At 38.0% G+C, this 26,667-nt stretch overlaps 1 protein-coding gene across 2 annotated transcripts in view; it reads right to left on the bottom strand.

Moving 5' to 3' along the window:
• Positions 1-5,212: 5,212 nt before the first annotated feature.
• Sh2d1a (SH2 domain containing 1A) overlaps positions 5,213-26,667 on the bottom strand; it is a 39,945-nt gene continuing 18,490 nt past the window's right edge. Inside the window, exons 3-4 of one of the 2 annotated variants that reach the window (XM_055612191.1) lie at positions 6,225-6,366; positions 5,213-5,250 (exon numbers count right to left, since the gene is read on the bottom strand). In XM_055612191.1, the coding sequence (XP_055468166.1) occupies positions 5,213-5,250; positions 6,225-6,366 (180 nt within the window). The remainder of the gene's footprint in view (positions 5,251-6,224; positions 6,367-26,667) is intronic. The other variant, XM_055612192.1, reaches the window with a different exon arrangement.

The following is a 26,667-nucleotide window of genomic DNA, read 5'->3' as shown; positions in this document are numbered from 1 at the left end:
CATGTAATTATAGTGTTTCAATAATCCAGTGAGATGAATAAGATTTAATTATTCCTACTTGGTAAGTGCCATAAAGGTATTACATTGACTTGGCTACTAAGGTCACATGGACTATGAGTGACAATGCTGGAAAAAAAAATACGGGTCTCATGCATTCCTGCTCTCACTCCAGTACAAATTGTGACATCACCACATACTTTCTTGTGAGAAGGTAATTTAATTTTAAGGGTTGAGGAGGAGCATCAAGGTGTGTGTGTGTGTGTGTGTGTGTGTGTGTGTGTGTGTGTGTGTGTCTGTGTGTGTCTGTGTGTTTTGTTGATGGGGTCTATCTAGCCGATTTGTCACATTTGTTACATCAGAACATTCATTTTAAAAACCAAAGTCAGTAAAATATTTTCTGTGAAAGCATGAGGCTCTGGATTTGATCCCCTCAACACACATAGGGGTGGGGAAGGCTGGAAATTTAAGGCAGGACTCATTCCCAAGACTGGCTAGAAAACACATGCTGGACTAGGTGGGGAAAGAAAAAAGAAACAAAAAAAAATCTCATAATTGGATAGGAAGGAGTAGGAGAGTGGAAAGTGTGGTTATGAAAGGAGTTTGAGAAGGGAGGGTGAATATGTTTAAACACATTAAATGAAATTCTCAAAGAATTAATAGGAATACTTGGTTGTTTTTGTTTGTTTGTTTGCTTGCTTTGTTTCTTATAGCAGCATGGTAGCACATACTTGCAAGCCCAACATTGCAAGGGAAGCAAAGACATCAGATTCCTGGGGCTCCCTGACCAGACAGCACAGCCTACTTGGTGAGCTCCAGGCCAGAAAGAAAGGCTGTCTCCAGAAAAAAAAATAGGTAGACAGTGCTGAAGAAGGTTATGAGAGGTTATCCTGTGGCATCCACAACTATGCACACAAGAACAGGAACGTACACATAGCCTTTTAGTACAAATTTAGCCACTGACCCCAAATTATAAAAATCTCCAAACTAGGGTAGTTTAACTTTACCCCTAGCTGCAAACTGAAAAATAATAAAATCTCATTTCCTGCAAGGGCAAACACAGGTAACACAGTTGAATTTATAGCACCCTAACAAGAAAACCAGTTTTCATGTAACCTTGAAACACTCAAGGGCAAATCTGGGTTTTATTATTAATAGACCTTGGATTCTGAGCTCAATAAATTGAATCAAATAAAACGTAGCCTAATGTCATAACATTCATAACAGATTTTAAAATGGTTCTCACATTTTTAAATTATCCATTCTATCTAAAGAAAGATTACCTTCTATCCAGCCCTTTATTTATACCAGGTGGCTTCCTCAGACATATCCTTTGTAGATTTATTCTAGCTGTGAACTGCCATAAGGTTCTTTGCCTGTCACAGTCAGACAATTGCCTAAGCTTGTCTCCTACTGACCTATGCTTCTAAGAACAAATTTCTGAAGAAACGGACAAGTATTTGATAAGCTGACCTATGTATTGTGATCTTGCTGACATACTTTTTAAAAAGAAGTATATTCACCATGTATGGAGAGGACCTAGACCCCCTGATCAGATGTAGCCCATAGGCAGCTCAGTCTCCATGTGAATCTCCAAGTAAGGGGCGCAGGGGTTGTCTCTGACATGAACTTGGTTGCTTGTTCTTTGATCATTTCCCCTTGGTGATGCGGCATTACGAGGCCACAGAGAAAGTAGATCCAGGTAGTCCTGGGTAAGACTTGAGAGGCTAGGGTCAGATGGTAGGGGAGGCTGCAAACTATAATTCCAATTGCCTTGTCTTCATGGAATCCTCACGAGAACACTACAGAGTCTCGAAGATTTTAGAAGACACCAGAAAATGGATTAAGCTAGAGACATTAAAATCTGGGGGGTTGTGGGAAAATAATAATAAAACATTAGGATAATTGAAAGCCTACATTCTGAAAAATGAAAGAAAAGCTATGCACACAATGTAAGAAAAAAGCACTCAACAAAATTCTAACTGGAAGAGCTCAAATCCAAGCAATAAATAAAGCTTAAGCTATTCCCAGAAAAAAAAAAAAAGAGGTATATGGTATATTCTTGGAAATGCCTGTGTCAGGTCCTAAAGAAATCATGGAAAAGTCTCATTCAGTACCTGTGGCTCCATCCAGCTCTTCTCTCCTAGCACCCTACCCTAAAACTCTCCAGCTGAGGGACTGGGCTTCTGTCCTCCTACTTTCTGTCCTATATAACCTCAGCTATTTTGATAATGCTCTCTTGGGCTTCTTCTCTTAGTCTCTTGGCTCCTGGCTGGCTTGACCTTGGCTTTTTTGCCCTCTTGACTCTCTCCTCTCTCTTCTTCTTCTCATTCTCTCTCTCTCTCTCTCTCTCTCTCTCTCTCTCTCTCTCTCTCTCTCCCCTCTTCTTTTCTCTTCCCTTTTCTCATGGCACTGTTCAGTCTGGACTCTTCCAGGTGCCTCTGGCTGTTCTTGCCCTCATATCTACAATAAAACTGCCCTCCTCAACCAAACCTAGGAGTAATCATATCTTCATTTTCATTCAGCATGTGCTTCTTTTTTTCTACCTTGACTTAGCATCTTACAGGTGTACCCGATTACCACAGTATTTTATTTTATTTTATTATTAGCTACATTTTATTTACTCTGTATCCCAACTGTATTCCACTCCCTCATTCCCTCCCAAACCTTCCCTCCCTCCCTCATCTCCTCCTGTCCCTTTCCAAGTCCACTGATAGGGGAGGACCTCCTCTCCTTTCATCTGACCCTGTTTTATCAAGTATCTTCAGGACTGGCTGCAAAGTCCTCCTCTTACCACAGTATTTTAGATGTAACAAGGATATGATCTTTCTGTAAAATTTACCCTATTACATAATGAGTAATAACAAAGTTACTCATGTTATGAAAGAAACAAAATGGAATCAACTTGATGAGTAAAATCTAGCCAGAGACGATGGACAGAAGCACATGGCTGAAAAGTTTGACAATAATAAAATCAGAAAAGTTCTAAACTTTTCCAGGAAATCATTCCAATAAGGTAAGGAAGTCTTTGTAAATGCTTTAATTTAGCGACAGTATCTGTCTCTATATTTTTTATTTGTTTGTTTGTTTTTGAGACAGGGACAGGGTCTTTCTACGTAGCCCTTGCTGAGCTGAAACTCACTACATAGACCAGACTGTCTCTGTATTTTAGATGACTATTTAAAAACAAATAAGTATATAAAACTTTCAAATACTTTATTATAAGTGAAAGGCCACTAATGATTTTAGAAAACATTTTTCAAAAGAATCTTATATAGGAATACATAAATATCACTCATATATTCAGTTATTCTAGAATGAACAAATTTCAGAGAGTTAAAAACATTCATTGAAATCTAAATTTAAACAAATAATTTTTAAAATATTTTTAGGGACTTAGGATGTAATTTGCTTGGTAGAGTGCTTATCCAGCACACACAAAGCCCTGGGTTAAAGACATGGTGCTGCATAAATCAGATATGGTATATGCCTGTAATATAAGCATTCAGCAGCTGAAAACAGAAGGATCAGAACTTGAAGGTCATTCTCAGATACACAGCAAATTGGAGATCAGCCTAGACTACACTATATCCTATCTTTAAATAAAGTACTTAAATATATGTATTTTGTTTTATCTTGAAAGTAAACTGCTTAATTTCCTTGCAAGTTAATGATGTTATTTCAACAATTAGTAAGCTGCTCACAGTGCATCACTGTTGCCATACTCCATCTTTCCACCCTCAAATCATCCATGTTAAATACTCAAGTATGCATGGAATAGCTCTGTTTCTCAGCCATCTATTCACTCTTAACCAAGATCACAACATTCAGGAAAAGCCCAGAGTTCTCATGTGTTAGTTTTATTGGATGTGTTAGATTATGGACCAGAGTGTTGTGCTGATTCATCATAACACTAAATACAAATCTACCTACATCGTACATATCAACTTTTATAGTCATCATTGTTTCTAAAATTTTCTTTTTATTGTTTTTATTGCTTTTATTGTTTTCCTGTCCAAATGGACAGTGAACTGCCTGAAGGCAAAAAAAACAGTGTTTCTACTTCTCTGCCTCCAGTGTCCTATTATGTTCATTGAGTGAATGAATTCTGTGAGCCCTGAAGTAACTTGGCAAACCATCAATCATAAAAAGCCATGAAAATATAAATGTGAGAAGACAATGCTGCATACAATCCAGTTCTTACTTACGTTTCAATTACTCAGAATCGGTGAAAGTTAATGAAACCACAAGCTTTTGTGAGGTTATCTAATTACAACTCAGCTGGTCATGAGATGCAGCCAAAGAAGGTTCCCTTCCAAATAAATTTTTGCTTGTACTAGAAACAACTAGGGCAGAGATGTGTGAAAAGAAAAATGTGTTTCATCATTTCATCAGATCTCTAACATAATCTCAAAATCTGTATCATCAAATGCAATAAACATTTGGAGCTTATTGTCAAACACAGGCTTGTACATTCCAATTGGTTTGTGAGCTTTGTTGTTTTTGAAGCAGTGTGTCCTGTAGCCAAATGATATTAAACTCCTGATCGCCCTGCATCCACCTCTCAAGTGTTGGAATGAAAAGTATGCCCTACCACACCCCACTGGTCCAAAGATTTAACTGTCTTGGCAGAATAACTATAGGCAAGAAGGTCAATTTTAAATTTAAACAAATACCCTTTTCTCTTTATCTGATACTTCTTTTAGCACAGAACTTCATAAAACCCCAAAAAAGCCGCAGGCACCATAGTTACTAGATTTCCACACCAGTCAGCTAGCCAGGAAGTCAAGCAAGATGCTTGCAAATCAGTAGCTATCAAATACACAAAAATGAAAAAATAAATAAAAAAAAAAACAAATACACAAAAATTTTGCTTTTGACCAAAAAAAAAAATGAAGATTATTTTTATTTACATTTGGCAAGAGTTGACATCAATCTTTTGTAAAGTCTTCATTGTGCTTTTAAATTGTTTCTCATTTGTAAATGCAGTAGCTAAAAATACCTTAAGGGATTTTGTCTTCCAATCCTCACTTTAAACCACTTGTTGCCTACCACATCCAATTTCAGCTTTGACACCAGCAAGATGGTTCTATTACAGGACTAACATCATGTTTAAAAGGCATTTGCAACTCAGTGAACTGTGTTGTCTACAATATACAAGACTTGGCATATACTTAAATTATTGACAATAAAGTACAGGATGAGTTATTCTTCCTCATGGTGCTTTCAGGCAGACATCAGACTCTTTTCTCCCTAAAGAAAAAGAATAGCAAAAATCAAGACAAATTTGTACAGTATTAAAATAATAGTTTAACTCAAATTTGTAATATTCACCCCAGTGCTATGCCCTGAGCAGCTATTATTTAAAACTCTGTCATAAAGAATAGACTACTCTACAGGAAGGAAAGTTGGCTGCTTTCTAAATTAAAGTTCTATTTACATTATTATGATGATTTCAAAGGCTAACTATTTGTTAATTTAATACACATTTGAGCCTATCAATTTATGCCTGAGCCTGGTTCTCTGTCATAAGAGTTAAAAAATCTCATTTTATCATATATATTAACTCTATCAATCAAGGTTCATCTCAGACAAAACAAAATATTAACCATTTTCATAAAAGAACACTAGAGACATCGTTGGCTGTTGTTTAGTCTTTAGCTCAACACATTCACTAAAAATAGCTTTGCTCAAGAGAATAATGCATGCCAGTAAAACAAGCAAGTTTGCTAATTTGATTTCCTTTGCTACTGTAAAATTTTATTCACTCATTCAAACACCATCAGTTCAGAAGTAAGGATCATAAGAACTAAGCTAGCATTAGCCTTTCTGTGCCAGAAGGGCAAAGGAGTTTGTTTAATTAGCAAAAAGAGATATCCCACATATTCCTTGAACTATCCTCTCTTTCAAATTATATGTGCACAGATTACTGAAGTAAAATGGTGCTTACTATCTACACAAAAAGCAGTAAGGAGAATAAAATAAAAATAAAGAGGTTAAAAATCCTAGACTCATAAACTTTCTATAGTTCTAAAGTTTTGTTAAAAGTGTCTATTAGAGCTTATCATACACCTTCACATAGTTACCTCTCATCTGATTTGCTGGCTACAGCTACCTCCTTGCTGCATTTTTCTTGTGACTCCTCCTGTTTATGATGTGGTCATGAATATGTTGACCACCTAATCCTAAACTTTCCAACTCTTTCAAAACTGAGCAGTTAGGCACACCTGTGGTACCTTGTGTACTCCTAGATGAGGACTTCTCAACTGGATACTGCAGAGGTATTACAATGCCTTGATCTGGCTTCTGAAATGCTGAAATGAGATTTTTTATTTTCCGGAAAAATCTTTTATGTACCCCAGGTGCCGTCTGGAAAAATAAAAGACCAAAACATTATTTATCTGCCTTGTAATACTTTTTAAAAGACCTATTAGATGTGAGAGGGTGGTGAGAGAGGTAAGATTTGTGTAACTTGCTCAAATATTTGAAAACATAAGGAAGAAAGAAAAATAATATCCAAAAGAACTTACTTTGCCTGACTGAATTTCTCTGCAAGAGGAGCTAATGAGCTGTCATTTCAGTACTCCCAAGGGTAGCATTAGTTTGTACAAGTTCTTGCACGCAGCCCTGCCCTTTCTGACTGCTACCCATCATACATCCTGAACCTCCAAGGGTGTACAGGCCATTACCCACAATGAATTCAGCAACAGAGGAGATGCAGTTAAACATAAAAAAAAAACTTATGTCCTACATGTCATTAATAAAAAGGCTGAGGAACCAAAACAACAACAAACAAACAACCTGTCCCCTATCATCATTTTACAACATAAACTATTACACAGAAATTAAAAGCTGACTGTTAAGTTAAAGACAAGGAAATCATGAAATTTGCATGCAAATGGAAGGAACTAGTAAAGATCATCCTGATTGAGGTAACACAGACCCAAAAAGGCACACATGTTATATACTCACTTATAAGCAGATTTCAGTCACATAGTACAGGATAGACAAACATGCACAGACCCCAAGAAGATAAGTCCCATGAGCATCTTCGGCTTCATGTCTACCCAGTAGTTAGGGGAGTGGGGTATATCTCTGACATGGACTATGTTGCCTGCTTTTTTTTTAATCACATTCCCTGATGGGACTTTCCTACCAGGCCACAAGAGAAGATGAACCCAGTCCTCATGTGAACAGATGAGCTGGGGTGTCAGGGTAAGGGGGGGCTGCCTTATTCTGAGAGATAAGGGAAAGAGGATGCTGGAGGGAGGGTGGGAATGGGAGGAGAATAAGTAGGGGCCTATGGCCCAGATGTAAATTGAATTAATTAATACAAAAGACAAAAAATACATGTAAATGCATAGCTGCCTATCACTTATACTCTTAAAGACTCTACCCAGCAGGGTATTAAAGTGGATGTTGAAACTCATAGCCAAACTTTGGGCAGAGTTCAGGGAATCTTATAAAAGAAGGAGGAGATAGAAAGAATGGTCTGGAGCTCCACAAGAAAATCAACATAACCAAAATATCTGGATGTACGGGTCTTATCTGAGACTAATAGATATACTTTTACCTCTTAAAACATACTGACTTGGAGGCTCCAAGGTGTCAGAGACCAGTGTGCACTGTTTCTGAAGGGCAGACGATCCAAAACTGGTTAGTGGATGGGCAGCTGAAGAAAGAGTATCAACTTTGTAGCTTCTGGGCTAGAGGGGACAACCGTGAGCTGGACAGATTGGATCCAGGCCCCCCATGGATGTCTCTGGCTTCTGAGAGTGGCGAACTATAGACTGCGTTTTCCAACTAGGAACACATAACCCCAGGTACAGGGTGTTTCTTTATTCTAAGGACCAAACAGGGGACCCAAATCCAAGAGTAGAGAACTCTGGGCTCCCTGAGCTTACCACTTAAGCCTGTGAGTGAGTTCACAGGCCCTTAGCTTTAGTGAGTGCACCCGGGTCTTTACACTTTCTACACACTCCTGCTAGTGAGTGTTTCTGTGAGAGAAGACATACAGAGCCCCAGATAAGGGGTCCATCTAAGCTAGCAGACAGACATCCAATCCCTCCCACACCCCTGCTGTGGGCAACATAGGGATCTCTAGGACAGCATTCTCAACAGTGAAGCCCCTGTTCTGTGGGTCTCCCAGTGGAGTCCAGGCAAACAATTCCTAGAGCCAAGATGGTGCAGCTCAGGCAGATCTGAGCACTTAGAGCACAATACCAAGACAGTGGGCCACTGAGCCATTCAGGGCACTTACACATGCACACTGCATCCATGCAAACCACATCTGCACCACAACCTGGACTTGCTTGTGCTTCTCCCTCACACTCCACCCTTCCAGAAGGACACACCTCCACAAACACTTCTGCACTCCCTCACTTGTGCCAGTGACATTCCTCCCTTAGCTACAACTGAAACACCAACACCCACTCTCAAACCAGTAGACCTCTCTCATCTTCCTGAAGAATACTCCAGATTCTAGAGACAGAAGGGCCCAGTCTGCAGTACAGGCTCCAGAAAAGATTAACAAATCCTACTGACCATGAAATGTCTAGAGGTAGGCATAAAAACACATCCAACAAAAACCAGCAACCCCTAAAAGCAATAGATACTTTAACTCATTGGAAACACAGGAAAATTATTTTAAAGCTGTACTTACCAGGTTATTAAAGGCACATAAAGAGAAAATGAGCAAAGCTCTCAAAGAATTAACCACACAAATAGAGGCAAATAAAGAGGAAATGAGTAAAAAATAGATGTCATCATGGAAAGACAGGAATCCACATTCAAAGTTGAAGGAAATGGTGCAAGGACTGAAAACAGAATTAGAATCAATAAAGAAAACAGAAACAGAGAAAAGCCTGGAGCTGGAGAACTTAGAGAAAAGATCAGGAACCTCAAAGGTAAGCATCACCAACAGAATACAAGAGCTGGAAGAGAGAATCTCAACCACTGAAATTAAAAGTGCAGAAATGGATGTTGGATGTATCTCTCAAAGAAAAAATAAAATTGGAAAAGTTCAAAACATAAAACATTCAAGAAATCAAAGACACCATGAAAAAAAAAAACTTAAAAATAATAGGAAAAAACAAAAAAGAATATTCCAGGCTCCAAGGTCCAGAAAATATTTTTCAAGAAAATCATAGAAGAAAATTTTCCCAACTTATAGAGATGTCCATAAACATACAAGAGGCCTACAGAACACCAAACAGACTATACCAGAAAATAAACTCCTCATGGCCCATAATAGTCAAAACACTAAATCTACAGAAAAAGAAAAAATATTAAAAGCAGCAAGGGAAAAAGACCAAGTAACATACAAAGTTAGACCTATCAGAATCACACCAGACTTCTCTACAAAAACTTTGAAAGACCTAAGGGCATGGGCAGATGTCATGAAAACTCTAAGAGAACACAGACTACCATACCCAGCAAAGTTTTCAATCAACATAGATGAAAAAAAAATATTCCATGAAAAAACTAAACTTAAGCAACATCTATGCAGCAACCCAGACCTACAGAAGTTACTAGAGGAAAAACTCCAATCTAATGAAATCAACTGCAGCCAAGAAAACACAGAACATAGATAAACTTACAACAAAAATAAAAGAAAACATGCACACAAACACACTATCACCTCTAATTCCACAATGAAAGGAACTAACATCCATTGGTCAGTGTTATCTATCAACATTAATGGGCTCAACTCTCCAATAAAAAGACACAGAATGGTTATGGAATCAGGATCCAACATTCTGCTGCATCCAAGAAACACACCTTTGTAAAAACGAAAGACACGTCCTCAGAGTAAAGGTCTGGAAAAAAGTTTTTCAAGCAAACGGACCCAGAAAACAAGCTGGAGTAGCTAACCTAATATCTAATAAAAAGACTTTCAATGATAATTAATCAAAAAAAGTGAGGAGAGACACTTCATTCTAATAAAAAAAAATCCATCAAGTGGACATTACAATTCTGAATATCTATGCCCCAAATACAAGAGCAACTGATTCATAAATGAAACATTATTAAAGCTCAAATCACACATCAATCTCAACACGTTAATAGTGGGAGACTTCAACACTCCACTCTCACCAAGGGACAGATCATCAAACAGAAGTTAAATAGGGAAATAATGACACTCACAGAGGCCCTAAATCAAATGGACCTTATAGATGTCTACAGAACCATTTACCCAAACTCAAAAGAGTATACCTCCTTCTCATTACTCCACAGAACTTTCTCCAAAATTGAACAAACAAAGAGTTAGATACAAAGCAAGCCTCAACAGATACAAAAATATTGAAATAATCACTTCTGTCTTATCAGACCACCATGTCCCAAAACTAGACCTCAACAACAGAAATAACAAAATGCCAACACATGCATGGAAACTAAACAATGCTCTACTCAATGACAGCTGGATCAGGGAAGAAATAAAAATAAAAAAAGAAATTAGAGACTTCCAGAAATTCAATGAAAAGGAAGGCACAACTTACTCAAATTTATGGGACACAATGAGAACAGTGCTAAGTGGAATGTTCATAGCACTAAGCGCCTTCAGAAAAGTTTTGAGACATCTCATACAAGCAATTTAATGCCACACCTGAAAGTGCTAGAAAAAAAGAAGCAGACAAACCAAAGAGAAGTAGACAGCTGGAAATACTCAAGTTCAGGGCAGAAATCAGTAAATTAGAAACAAATAATTGATTCAATAATCAATTAATTCAAATAATCAATTAAACCAAGAGTTGGTTCTTTGTGAAAATAAAAAAGATAGACAAGCCCTTAGCCAAACTAACTAAAAGGCAGAGAGAAACTATCCAAATCAGCAAAATCAGAAAGGAAAAGGGGGATATAACGTCAGACACTGTGGAAATTCAAAGATTCAATAGGTCTTGCTTCAAAAGCTTATATGCCACAAAATTTGAAAATCTAAATGAAATGGACTATTTTCTTGATAGATTCCATTTACCAAGATTGGGTAGATAGATTAAACAGTCCTATATCCCCCAAGGAAATAGAAGCAGTTATCAAAATTCTCCCTGCTAAAAAAAGCCCAAGGCCTGATGGTTTCAGTGCAGAATTCTACCAGACCTTCAAAGAAGAGCTAACTCCAATTCTCTTCAAACTATTCCACAAAAAGAAACAGAAGGAACATCACCAAACTCATTCTATGAAGCCACAATCACCTTGATACCTAACCACACACACACATACAAAAGGAGAAGTTCATTCCTACCTCTCTTATGAACACTGATGCAAAAGTACCCAATAAATACTTGTAAAGCGAATACAAGAACACATAAAAGATATCATCCACCATGACCAAGTAGGCTTCATCCCAGGCATGCAAGGGTAATTCAATATATGGAAAACCATCAATGTCATCCACCATATAAACAAAATGAAGGAGAAAAAAAACACATGATCATCTCCTTAGATGCTGAAAAAGCATTTGACAAAATCCAACACCTGTTCATGTTTAAAATCTTGGAGAAATCAGGGAAACAGGGCACATACCTAAACATAGTAAAGGCAATAAACAGCAAGCTTATAGCCAACATCAAACTAAATGGACAGAAACTTAAATCAGTCCCACTAAAATCACAGACAAGGTAAGGCTGCCCACTCTCTCCTTCTCTCTTCAACAAAGTACTTGCAGTCCTAGCTAAAGGCATAACACGACTAAAGGAGATCAATGGAAAAGAAGAAGTCAAAGGATCACTATTCACAGTTGATATAATAGTATACATGAGTGACCCCAAGAATTCTACTAGATAGATAATTCCTTCGGGTGATCAATACCTTCAGCAAAATGGCTGGATACAACATTAACTCAAAAAATCAGTAGCTTTTCGATACACAAAAGACAAAAGGGCTGAGATAGGAATTAAGGAAACCACACCCTTTACAATAGCCACAAATAACATAAAGTACCTTGTTTTGACTCTAACCAAGCATGTGTAAGACTTGTATGACAGAAATTTCAAGTCTCTGAAGAATAAATTGAAGAAGATATCAGAAGATGGAAAGCTCTCCCATCCTCATGGATCAGTAGAATTAACATAGTGAAAATGGCCATCCTACCAAAAGCAATCTACAGATTCAATGCAATTCCCATCAAAATACCTACACAATTCTTTACAAATTTTGAAAGATGGTCAACTGTCGGGCAAAGTGAATGGAATTTTAGGTAAGAAGTGGGAAATAGCAAGAGCTGGAGAGGACAGGAACTCCACAAGGAGAGCAACAGAACAAGAAAATTTGAACACAGGGAACTTCCCAGAGACTCATACTCCAACCAAGGACTATTCATGGAGATAACCTAGAACCCCTGTACAGATGTAGCCTATGGCAGTTCAGTGTCCAAGTGGGTTACATAATAATAGGAAGAGGGACTGCCTCTGACATAATCTGATTGGCCTGCTCTTTGATCACCTCCCCCTGAGGGAGGAGCAGCTTTACCAGGCCACAGAAGATGACAATGCAGCCACTTCTGATGAGAACTGATAGACTAAAATCAGAAAGAAGGAGAGGAGGACCTCCCCTATCAGTGGACTTGGGGAGGGGCATGCATGCAGAAAGGGGAGGGAGGGTGGGATCAGGAGAAGAGGAAGGAGGGGTTTATGGGGGGGATACAAAATGAATAAAGTGTAATTAATAAAAGTTAAAGAAAAATTTTTAAAAAATTCTCAAATTCATATGGAAAAAAAAACCATAATTGCTAAAACAATCATGTACAGATCTTCTGGAGGTATCTCCATGCCTGATCTCAAGTTGTACTATAGAGCAACAGTAATCAAAAGTGCATGGTACTGGCATAGAAACAGAATAGTGGATCAATGGAATCAAATAGAAGACCCAGAAATAAACCCACACACCTATGGATATTCGATTTTTTGACAAAGAAGCAAAAACCATACAATGGAAAAAAAGATAGCATTTTTAACCAATGATGCTGGTCTAATGTCTACATGTAGAAAAATGCAAATCAATCTATATTTATCACCCTGCACAAAACTAAAGTTTAAGCAGATCAATGACCTCAACATAAAACCAGACACACTAAACCTGTCAGGAAAAAAGAAAAGTGGTGCATGTCCTTGAACTCATTGGCACAGTAGACAACTCCCTGAACAGAACACTAACAACATAGGCTCTAAGATCAACAATCAATAAATGGGACCCCAAGAAAATGAAAAGCTTCTGTAAAGCAAAAGACACTGGCAACAGAATAAAACCACATGTTACAGATTTGGAAATGATTTTAACCAACCCTATATCTGACAGAGGGCTAATATCCAGAATACATTAAGAACTAAAGAAGTTAAAAATCAACAAACCAAGTAACCCAATTAAAAATGGGATACAGAGCTAAATGGAGAATTCTCAATAGAGGAATATCGAACAGCAAAGAAACACTAAAAGAAATGTTCAACATCCTTAGTCATCAACGAGATGCAAATCAAAACAACCCTTACACCCATCAGAAAGGCTAAGATTAAAAACTCAAGTGACAACACATGCTGGAGAGGTTGTGGAGAAAGGGGAACCCTCCTCCATTGCTAGTGGGAGTGTAAACTTGTACAACCACTTTGGAAGTCAATCTGGTGCTTTCTCAAAAAAACAGGAATATTGCTACCTCAAGATCCAGCTATACCACTCCTAGGCATAGATCCAAAATATGCTCAAGTATACAGCAAAGACATTTACTCAACCATGCTCAAAGCAGCTCTATTTGTAATATCCAGAAGGTGGAAACAACATATTTGTCCCTCATGGGAGGAATGGATACAGAATTTGTGGTACATTTACACAAAGGAATACTACTCAGCTATTAAAAACAAGGAAATCATGAAATTTGCAGGCAAATGGTGGGAGCTAGAAATGATCATCTTGAGTGAGGTAACCCAGAAGCAGAAAGACACACATGGTATATACTCACCCATAAGTGGATATTAGCCACATAATGTAGTATAAACCTTTTAAAATCTATACTTCTAAAGAAGCTAAACAACAAGGAAGACCCTAGGAAATATGCTCAATCCTCATTCAGATGGACAAGCACCACAGACATCAGAAGCAGGAGAAGACAGGGAACAGGACAGGAGCCTACCACAGACAGCCTCTGAAAGACTTTATTGATCGAAGTATCAAAGTAGAGGCTGAGACTCATAGTCTAACTTTGGGCAGAGTGCAGGGAATCTTAGGAAAGGAGGGGGAGACAGAAAGACCTGTAGGGGAGAGGAGCTCCAATAGGAGACCAACAGAGCCATAAATACTGAGCCCTGGAGGCCCTGAAAAGAATGATACCCCAACCAAGATAATGCATGGAGAGGATCTATGGGCTCAGATGTAGTCCATAGACTCAGTCTCCAAGTGGGGTCCCTAATAAGGGGAACAGGGACTCTCTCTGGCATGAACTCAATGGCAAGCTCTCTGATCACCTCCCCCTGGGAACTGGGGAGGTGAACTGGGGGCTGCAGCCTCACCAGTTCACAGAGGAAGACAATGCAACCTGTCATGATGAGACCTGATAGGTAAGGGTCAAACAGAAGGGGAGGAGGACCTCCCCAATCAGTGGACTAGGGGTGGGACACAAGGGGGGGGCACAGCTGGGATACAAATTGAATAAATTGTAATAAATGATAATAACATAAAAGGAAATGTATTAAAATAAATTATGTCATAATAAACTTGAAAAAAAAGAATAGAAAAAAAAAAGCATACTGACACATCCTTAATGTAAATTTTATGTTCCTTCCCCAAATCGTTCTCACACTCAGCACTACACAGTGACAAGTTTTCTTCTCTGACATGGAAATGAAAGACTATAGAAGGCCACCCTTATTTATATATGTGCTAGTTTTTTGTTTGTTTGTTTGTTTGTTTGTTTTTTAAGAGATCGCATTTGCAGGTGGTTTTTAGGAATGTGTTCTTTCTGTGACATCTGTGCTCTCACAAAGAAATCAACATTCCCCACAAAGCTTATGAGCCAAGCTTTAGGCACCAGCTTAAAACTGTCATTTTACATAAAATAAAATAGTATTGCTATGAACAATTGAATAATGACTACTTTTGTTTCTTTTATTTACTTATTTATTTTTAGAAAGTTGTTTTCAGATATTCCATCTGGAAGATTTTTTCAGATGGAAACTGCTTGGTTTTTAGCATTGAATGAGAAATCGTGAAGGCTGGCACACAGACTTCTGTCAACTAGACTGTAAACTAGACATAAAAGACTATCCACAGCCACTCTCAGTCATTGCCTACTTTGTAGTAAGTAGTTTTCCTGTAGATGTTCTTGATAGCTGTAAATTAGAGTCCACCTGTACACTTTCAACAGACAGAAAACAGTCAGAGACCCAATTAGCTCTTTCGCTCCAAGACAGACTTCAAATTACAAAGGCACACAATGGGTACAAAATACTTTCTAAGGTCTTTCTTGGGGCATCTTTTGGTTTTTCAAAACACTTTCTTATCTTTAACCTTCATTATTTCCTCAGAGATTGGTCGATATACAACAGTCTTTCAATTATTCTCATTTCACAGATAAAAACCTGTAAATGAAAATTTTTGCATAGGATGTGTATGTAAGGTCACACATATGATTAGAAGCAGCAGAATTGTCTCTGCATTCTTTTCAGATTAAGAATAGACACAAGAAGTTTCTTGCAAAGCTGACGTCATCAGCCAGAGGAGAAACTACATATTTCCCCAGAGGAGAACCATTTCAAACCACACTTCATTTAGACTCTTTCTTGTGGCTTATAAACATATTTTCAACAGAAGCATAATTTCTATAAGGACTGATAGTTAACATTTGATTATCCATGCTGACAGAGAAGACTAATAGAACTGGACATATAGAAGCAATTTGTACTAGAGGTGAAACTTTTATTTAGCAAATGACTGACCTAATTTATGATGCTTTGCTTAGGCTAAAAAGTAATTTGCTTATAGCTAAGGATCTCCTTATGACCAACTATGCAGAAAAATCTGAAAGCACAGAAATTGGCAGTAAGATAATAGTATGCTTTTGACAACACACTGTTGACAAACTACATATTAATAAATGATAATCAACAAATTATAATAATTTTAGTCTCCAAGGACTGAGTTAATATCTTTAGCAGTGGTCTACCTAAAATTAAAAAGATGCATAGTTGTCTTATAATTCAATAGATTCAAGCCTCGATGTGATCTCACATCTTAAAACATGTCTTAAACTTACCTAGCTTCCAAACATAATCTATGAACAGAGAATAGAATGCTACTGACATGACTTTTGCTTATAATGTGGTGAACTAACATGGTGTTTCCTAAAAGTAGTGCAATTATTTCACTTACTGAACTTTGGAAAGACATTTATCACACACAAAAAGGCATTACTGGCAACACTATCCTGTTAGTGAATTCAGTTCTTGTTCATATCTGTGTGTTTCCTACATTGCCACCTCTTAATCCATGGAAGTATGTTTAGAATCACAGCTTGTCTTCAATGACTAAAGAAATTTTTTTCTAGTCAGGCAATATGAGCTCAGAGAATATGCATTGGTTTGATATTCACCTTAACAAGAAGGCAAATTTTGTAGAAAGAAAAAATGCAATATTAATTTCATAAAACAAAGAGGTTTTTGCCTCTTTCACATTTGAAGATAATTCATGCCAATCATCTGCTCTCATGGTGCAAATAATTCCAATATTATTATAACAAGGAGGATCAAATCAGATAACGTAAGGGATATTTATACTCAATAATCTATCTTCTTTTAAAATGATTACAAACATATAACAATGTGACATAATATATGTAAAAATCAAAGAAAAATTATAAAATGTGTGTAAGAATCCATACCCCATCCCTTCCTCCCAAGGCTTGGGATCATTGAGGAAGAGGGGTGAAAAGAATATAAAGGCCAGAAGTGGTGGATGATTACAAGGAAACAGTGTATTCCAGACACAGCAGGAAATCTTCACGTATGAGCTCATGGTGGTTATAACAGCATACATAAGACCTGTGCAAGCCTAAGTCAGACCAAATCTCAGCATGAAGAGTGGAAGTATGCACAAAGTCCACTTCTAGCAAAGGAGCTATTGGTAACTGACAGCTACCAGAAGGAAAGCCAGTTTTCTTTAAGAGAATAAACAGTGATAAGTCAATCATGCTTCAGTGGAAAGCCACACATGCAAGAATATTTGGATAGCACAAATTGCTTTGACATATTTAGGAAAAAATAGGATTAAACAAAGTTGTGTGGATAAAGAGGGAGGAATGGATCTGGGAGAAGTTGGAGGACAAAGGTGAATATGATCAAAACATATCATACAAAATATTCAAAGAACTAATTTCTTAAATCACAAAAAAATCAAAGACTCTCCATTAAAATATTTTAATTGCTCAGCTTACTCTGAAAGACATTACCTACCAGGGTATAGAAAGAGATACTGAGATTCATAGCCAAACTTTGGGCAGAGTGCCGGAATCCTTATGGAAGAAGAGGGAGATAGAAAGATGTGGAGGGGTCAGGAACTCCACAAGGAAAACAACAAATCTAAATAAACTACCTGGGCCCATGTTGTCTGCAGAGACTGATACTCTAAATAAGGACCATGCATGGAGAGGACCTAGACCCCCTGTTCAAAGGAAGCCCATTGGCTGCTCAGTTTCTAAGTGAGTTCCCTAGTAAGGAGTACAGGGACTGCCTCTGACATGAACTCAGTGGCTGGCTCTTTGATCACCTCCCCCAGAAGGTGCAGCCTTCCCAGGCCACAGAGGAAGACAATGCAGCCAGTCCTGATGAGACCTGATAGGCTAGAGTCAGATAGAAAGGGACGAGGTCCTTCCCTATCAGGGGACTAGGAAAAAAGACATAGAGGGAGAAGAGGAACGGTGGGTGGGACTTGGAGGAGACAATGAGAGGATGCAGCAGGGATATAAAGTGAATAAATTGTAATAAATAAGTATATAAATAAAATTAAATTTAAAAAAAAGAAAAGAAAATCCTGCAGTCTGGCAGCTTTTTTTTACCATATGTTTTAGGACCCACTCCTGATGTAGAAGGACTCTGCCTTCTTATGTAATAAAACATCTTTTTAAAATTAAAAATAAAAGAATATTTCTTGAAAATAAAAGAATATTTTGGGCACAGGGGTCTTTTCTGAGACTGAAACTCCAACCAAGGACCATTCATGGATATTACCTAGAACCCTTGCTCAGATGTACCCCTTGGCAGCTCAGTATTCAAGTGAGTTCCCTAGTAATGGGAACAGGGACTATCTCTGACATGAACTCAGTGGTGGGCTCTTTGACCACCTCCCCTGAGGTGGGAGCAGCCTTGCCAGGTCACAGAGGAAGACAATGCAGCCAGTCCTGATGAGAAATGATAAGCTAGGGTCAGATGAAAGGGGGGATGGAGAGGGGAATGGGAGGAGATAAAGGAGGGAGGCTGGGATTGGGAAGGAATGAGGGAGGGGGCCACAGCTGGGATACAAAGTCAATAAACTGTAATTAATATAAAAAATAAATTTAAAAAAAAGGAAAAAAGAATATTACTTGAGGGAAAAAGATTATTTATGGACAACTCCTACACAAATTCATATATCAGCTATACATAACTCTTCTTCCTGATAAATAAAATTGCTTATTTATTTGCAATAATAGATTTTTAAGAAGTATAGTTGTCACTAGAATTGATACTGATTTTTCCTTGGATAGTATCACAGTATTCATTATCCTGACATAAAGTACAATATGGCCAGAGAGGGATATAGTATCATATGGAGGAACATGATCAAAGAACATTATATACTTGTCTTATGAAACACGTTATTATATAAAGTAAATATGTGGCAATTAAATAACAAAAATAGTTGGGGATATTATTCAGTGGTATGGCAACTGCCTAGTATGCATGAGACTCAAGGTTTCATCCCTAATCCTATTTTAAAAAGTTAAAAATAAAACGTAAAATATAAAATTAACCAGCTAATAAGATAATAATGTTCTTTTTTTTATAATTTTCTTTTTTTTAATTTTTTATTAATTACACTTTATTCATTTTGTATCCCCCCATAAGCCCCTCCCTCCTCCCCTGCCGATCCCACCCTCCCTCCCCTTTCTGCATGCATGCCACTCCCCAAGTCCACTGATAGGGGAGGATCTCCTCTCCTTTCTGATCTTAGTCTATCAGTTCTCATCAAAAGTGGCTGCATTGTCCTCTACTGTGGCCTGGTAAGGCTGCTCCCCCCTCAGGGGGAGGTGATCAAAGAGCAGGCCAATCAGATTATGTCAGAGGCAGTCCCTCTTCCCATTACTAAACCCACTTGGAACCTGCCACAGAGGGCCTCTGAAAGCCTCTGCAGTATAGACTGTCAAAGCAGATGCTGAGCCTGATGGACAACTGATGGGCAGAGAGAATGGAATTTTATGTAAGAAGTGGGAAATAGTAAGAGCTGGAGGGGACAGGAATTCCACAAGGAGAGCAACAGAACAAGATAATTTGAACACAGGGAACTTCCCAGAGACTCATACTCCAACCAAGGACTATTCGTGGAGATAACCTAGAACCCCTGCACAGATGTAGCCCATGGCAGTTCAGTGTCCAAGTGGATAATAATGTTCTTAAATGTATTCTAATTCATTTTGGCAATTCAAATGCTTATAATTTGTACTGTGCTTTTTAATGATAAATTTGTAAGACTTTTTTTGTAGACTTTATAATGCTATAAATGCACAAATTTAGTTACTAATAGAAGTTGATAATAAGATCCAAGATGTCTTTGACCAGCGCACACAATATCTGAGGGCCACAGGATCCAAAACTCTGAAATTGTTGAGTGGAGGGGCAACTGAAGCCAGAACATCAACATTGAAAATTCCTGGGCTAGAGGAGACAACCCATGAGCTGAGACCATTTGGATCCAGCTAACCCACAGAAGTCTCCAGGGAGTGGCGAATATTCAACCTCTGGCCCAAGCACAGGCCTCCCTCCTTTGCAGAGGTGGTCTGCAGTACCTGTTGGTCCAAGCATGGGCCTCCTTTCTCAGTAACTGAGACAGCAGAGGTAGGTCTCCGAGTTCCTCAGTGGCAGCAGCAGACAGTTGTACAGGCCTCCCAGCAGGACCCTGTAGGGAAGACTCAGGTCTGCAGCCAGCTTTACTGGCTTCCCAGGGCCTCCCAGCAGGTCACTGTACCTGCCTCCTGGGTGGAAAGGTGACAGCTAGCCCAACAGATGCCTCCTGACCTCCTTGTCTAAGAAGTGGCTACCCTAAGTAAGGATCTCTCTACCCAGCGAACAAACAGTGGACACCACTGAGCTGACTGATCTCCTACATTCTCATTTGCCTCTGCAGGCCCAAATCTGAGAGTACAAGACAGGGGGAACCCCTGTGCTTTTCGATTAGGCCTGCTAGAGAATGAGTGTGCCTTCAAGTGAGTGCATGCAGAACCCCAGATCCAGGGTCCCTCTGCCCTAGCAGCCAGACATTATATCCTTCCTACCCACACCCCCACTGTGGGCAACATAGGGATTCTTTGGACAGCATTCTAACATTGAAGCCAGTGTTCTGTGGTTCTACCAGTGGAGTCCAGGCAAAGAATTCCTAGAGTCCAGACAGATCTGCATACCAGGAGGACAGTACAATAGGCCTGTAGGCCACCATGGTATTCAGATTACCTACACATGTGCATTGCGCCGGCCAACAGAGCCAGCACCCATACCCGCTCCTGTGCTTAAGTCCCACATTCCAGACATCTACACATTCTAGAACCCTGTTCTTCAAGGCACACTTCCATGCACATGCCCTTGTTTGTTCACCCACACTTATGCACCTATGCCTGCGACCTTCCTACCTTAGCTAAAACTGAAACATCAACATCTACCCTCAAACCTGTGGACCTCTCTCATCTTCCTGAAGAATACTCCAGACACCAGAGAAAAACAGAGTCAGTCAGAAGTACAGACTCCAGGAAAAAAAAACAGCCAAGGTATGGATAAGGAGATGGCTAGAGCTAGGTTAAAGAACAAATTAAAAAAAATCAAGACATTATGGCTTCACCAGCAACCCCAAAAATCAATGAACATGCTAATCTGTCAGAAACATAGGAAAATGATCTCAACTCTGAGCTTAACCAGATATTAGAGGCACATAAAAAGGAAACGAACAAAACTCTCAAAGAAATACAGGCAACTACAGCCAAACAAATAGAGAAACAAGTAGAGGGACAATTAGTGACATATAGAGAGAAAATAAACTACAACAACAGCAAAAGTAGAGGCCATCATGGAAAGACAGGAATTCACATTCAAATAGATGAAGGAAATGGTGAAAGACATAAAAACAGAAAGAATAAAGAAAACATAAACAGAGAAAACCCTGGAGCTGGAGAACATCAGAGAAAACATCAGGAACCACAAAGGTAAGCATCACCAATAGAATACAAGAAGTGGAAGAGAGAATGTCAGGTGATAAAGATACAATTGCAGAAATTGATATATCTCTCAAAGAAAAAATAAAGTCAGAAAAGTTCCAAACACAAAACTTCCAAGAAATCAAGGATGCCAAGAAAAGATGACATCTAAAAATAATATGAATAGATGGAAAAGAAGATTCCAGGCTCCAAGGTCCAGAAAATATTTTGAAGAAAATCATAAAAGAAAATTCTCCCAACTTAAACAAAGAGATGTCCATAAACATACAAGAGGCCTACAGAACACCAAATAGACAAGACCAGAAAAGATATTCCTCATGGCACATAATAGTCAAAACACTAAATCTAAAGAGCAAAGAAAAAATATTAAAAGCAGCAAGGGAAAAAGGCCAAGTAACATACAAAGGTAAACCTATTAGAATCACACCAGACTTCTCAACAGAAACTATGAAAGCCAGAAGGGCCAAAGAAGATGTCATGCAGACTCTAAAGGACCACAGAAGATGTCAGCCCAGACTACTATACCCAACAAAGTATCTATCAACATAAATGGAAAAAACAATATACTACATGACTAAACTAAATAGTATCAACACAGCAACCCAACCCGAATACAAGGAAAACCCCAATCCAACAAAAACAAATACACCCAAGAAAACACAGTATATAGATAACATCACAACAACAAAAAATAAAAATAAAAGAAAACAAGGATTTAAACACAGTAACACCACCAACTCAACAAGAAAAGTAACTGACCTTCCCTGGTCATTATTATCTATCAACATCAATGGACTCAAATCTCCAATAAAAAGATATAGACTAACAGAATGGTTGTGGAAACAGGATCCAACATTCTGCGGCATTCAAGAAACATACCCTTACAACTAAGATAAACACAACCTCAGAGTAAAGGGCTGGAAAAAATGTTTTTCAAGCAAACGGACACCAAAAACAAGCTGGGATAGCTATCCTAATATCTAATAAAACAGACTTTGAACCAAAATTACTCAAAAAATATGAGGAGAGGCACTTCATTCTCATCCAAGTAAACATCCAGCAGGAGAACATCAAAATACTGAACATCTATGTCCCAAATACAAGAGCACCTATATTTGTAAATGAAACATTGTTAAAACTTAATTCACAAATTGATCCCAACACATTAATAGTGGGAGACTTCAACACTCCATTCTCACCAAGGGACAAAGCACCTACACAGAAGCCAAATAAGGAAAAAATGACACTTACAGTGGTCCGAAATCAAATGGACCTAATAGATGTCTACAGAACTTTTCACCCAAACTCAAAGAATATACCTTCTTTTCAGCACCTCATGGATCCCTCTCAAAAACTGACCATATATTCAGGCACAGAGCAAGCCTGGACAGATACAGAAAGATTGAAATATATTCTCATATCCTATCAGATCATCATTGCATAAAACTAGACCTCAACAACAACACAAATAGCAAAAAGCTTGCATATACATGGAAACTAAGCAACTCTCTACTCAATGACAGCTTAGTCAAGGAAGAAATGAAAAAAGAAATTAGAGACTTCCTAAAATTCAATGAAAGTGGAGGCACAACTTACCCAAACTTATGGGACACACTGAAAGCAGTGCTAAGAGGAAAGTTCATTGCACTAAGTGCTTCCAGAAAAAAGTTTAAGATATCTCACACAAGCAAATTATCAGCACACATAAGATCCCTAGAAAAAAAGAAGCAAACACACCCAAGAAGAGTAGATGACTGGAAATAATCAAACTCAGAGCTGAAATCAATGAATTAGAAACAAAGAAACCAATTTAAAGAATCAATGAGACCAAGAGCTGGTTATTTAAAAAATCAATAAAATAGACAAACCCTTAGCCAAACTAATGGAAAGGCAGAGAGACACTATCCAAATCAGCAAAATCAGAAATGAAAAGGGGGACAAAACAGACACTGAGGAAATAAAATCATTAGATTTTACTACAAAAAGCTATGCCACAAAATTTGAAAATCTAAATGAAATGTAGAATTTTTAGATAGATTCCATTTAACAAAATTAAATCAAGATAAGGTAAATAGACTGAATATTCCTATATCCCCAAAGGAAATAGAAGCAGTCATCAAAAGTCTCCCTGCCAAAAAAAAAAAAAAAAAAAGCCAGGACCACATGGTTTTAGTGCAAAATTCTATTATACCTTCAAAGAAGAGCTAACTCTAATTCTTTTCAAACTATTCCACAAAATAGAAACAGAAGGAACATTACCAAACTCATTCTATGAAGCCACAGTCACCTTGATACCTAAACCACACAGACCCAAAAAAAAAAAAAAACTTCAGACCTATCTCTCTTATGAACGTTAATGCAAGAATATTCAATAAAATACTTGCAAACTGAATCCAAGAACATATAAAATCTATCATCCACCATGACCAAGTGGGCTTCATCCCAGGAGTGCAAGGGTGATTCGATATATAGTAATCCATCAGTGTCATCCACAATGTAAACAAATTGAAGGAGAAAAGCCACATGAATATCTCCCTAGAAGGCGAAAAATCATTTGACAAAAACCAACACCCACTCATGTTTAAAGTCTTGTAGAGATCAGGAATACAAGGCACATACCTAAACATAGTAAAGACAATATACAGCAAGCCTTAGCCAACATGGAAATAAACAGGAAGAAACTTAAATCACACCCACTGAAACCAGGGACAAGGCAAGGCTGTCCATTCTCTCCATATCTCTTCAACATAGTACTTGAAGTCCTAGCTAGAGCAATAACACAACTAAGGCAGACCAAGGGGATACAAATCAGAAAGGAAGAAGTTAAAGTATCATTATTTGCAGATGACATAATAGTATACATGAGTGACTCCAAAAATTCAACCAGAGAACTCTTAGCTGATAAACACCTTCAGCAAAGTGGCTGGATACAAAATTAACTCAAAAAAATCAGTAGCCCTTCTGTATACAAAAGACAAAAGGGTTAAGAAAGAAATTAGGGAAACTTCACCCTTCACAATAGCCACAAATATCATGAAGTGCCTTGATGTGAGTCTAACTAAGCAAGTAAAAGACCTGTTTGAAAAAAAAAAAAAACAAACTTCAAGTCTCTGAAGAATGAAATTGAAGAAGATATTAGAAGATGGAAAGATCTCCAGTGCTCATGGATCAGTAGGATTTTAACAAAGTGAAATTGGCCATCCTACCAAAAGCAATCTACAGATTCAGTTCAATTTCCATCAAAATATCAACACAATTCTTTACAGACCTAGAAAGAAAAATTCTCAACTTCATATGAAAAAACAAAAAACACAGAATTGCCAAAAGAATTCTGTTCAACATCAGATCATCTGGAGGTATCTTCATGCCTGATCTCAAACTGTACTACAGAGCAATACTAATAATAACTGCATGGTACTTGCATAGTAACAGAATGGTGGAATTGAATAGAAGACCCAGAAATAAACCCACACACCTACATATACTTGATTTTTGACAAAGAAGCAAAAACCATACAATAAAAAGAAGAGAGTGTCTTCAACATATGGTGCTAGTCTAACTGGTTGTCGACATGTAGAAAAATGCAAATAGACCCATTTTTATCACCCTGCACAAAACTAAAGTCCAAGTGGATAAAAGACCTCAACATAAAACCAGACACACTAAATCTGTTAGAAGAAAAAGGGGGAAATAATCTTGAACTCATTGGCACATGAGACAATTTCCTGAACAAAACACCAACAGCATAGGCTCTAAGATCAACAATCAATAAATGGGACCTCATGAAACTGAAAAGCTTTTGTAAAGCAAAGGACACTGTCATCAAAACAAAACAACAGCCTACAGACTGGGAAAGGGTCTTCATCAACCCTATGTCTGACAGAGGGCTAATATCCAGAATACATAAAGAACTCAAGAATTTAAAAAGCAACAAGTCAAATAATCCAATTAAAAACTGAGGTACAGAGTTAAACAGAGAATTCTCAGTATAAGAATATCGAATGGTAGAGAAACACTTAAACGCTCAACATCCATAGCTATCAGGGAAATGCAAATCAAAATGCCCCTGAGATTTCACCTTACACCCATCAGAATGGATAGGATCAAAAACTCAAGTGACAACACATGCTGGAGAGGATGTGGAGAAAGGGGAAACCTCCTCCATTGCTGGTGGGAATGTAAACTTGTACAACCACTTTGGAAATCAATCTGGCACTTTCTCAGACAATTAGGAATACTGCTACCTAAAGATCCAGACATACCACTCCTGGGCAAATATGCTTAAGTACACAACAAGGACATTTGCTCAACCATGTTCGTAGCAGCTTTATTTGTAATAGCCAGAACATGGAAGCAACCCAAATGTCCCTCAACTAAAGAATAGATACAGAAATTGTGGTACATTTACACAATGGAATACTACTCAGCAATTAAAATCAACGAAATCATAAAATTTTCAACACAGTGGTGGGAACTAGAAAAGATCATCCTTAGTGAGGTATCCCAGAAGCAGAAAGACACACATGGTATATACTCACTTATAAGTGGCTATTAGACATATAATATAGGATAAACATACTAAAAATTTGTACACCTGAAGAAGCTAAGCAAGAAGGAGGACCCTGGGTCACTCAGAAAGGCAAGTGGACAGACATCAGAAGAGGGTGAAAACAGGAAATGGGCTGTTCTATAGCAGCTTGATCTGTAGAAAGATTTGACTCATTTCTTGGACTGACACAGAAGCCAGAAGAAACCTTCATTCTGAATAAATCTTATTCCAAGTCTTAGTTCATAAGGAAAACTAAAGGGATCTTGCCTATTGAAGCCAAGATAGGTACCCAGAAATGCATGCACTTACCTCCTCCTCTCCTTCTGCAACTCCCTTCCTAGGGAGTCCCAAGTTTGAAGAGGACTATTATTCTATAAAATATCCCTTTAAAACACTACAATAGTAGGTAGGAATTCATTGTGCATATATGTATGAAATTCTCGGAAAATTATTTAATTAAATAAACCTACAATTTCCCCTCTTCTCTATTCCAGCTATCTAGAGGCCTCTAATATAGCTCTTTAGAGAGCTATAATTTATGCTGCACACAGAGCAGCATAAATTGCCCAAGTGATTGGAAATGCCTCTTTGTTCAAACTCTGTGCCTGGTAACTTGTCACTGGATGACATATAATCATATTGTTGAGAAGATTTCACCAACCTAAATTTCAAGCACTTTTCTGAT

This window comes from Psammomys obesus, unplaced genomic scaffold (assembly GCF_907164565.1).
Source record: "Psammomys obesus unplaced genomic scaffold, mPsaObe1.curated_primary_1811, whole genome shotgun sequence".
NCBI lineage: Eukaryota > Metazoa > Chordata > Mammalia > Rodentia > Muridae > Psammomys > Psammomys obesus.
The sequence above is the reverse complement of the archived record's forward strand: the minus strand, read 5'-3'. Positions and strand labels throughout refer to the sequence as shown.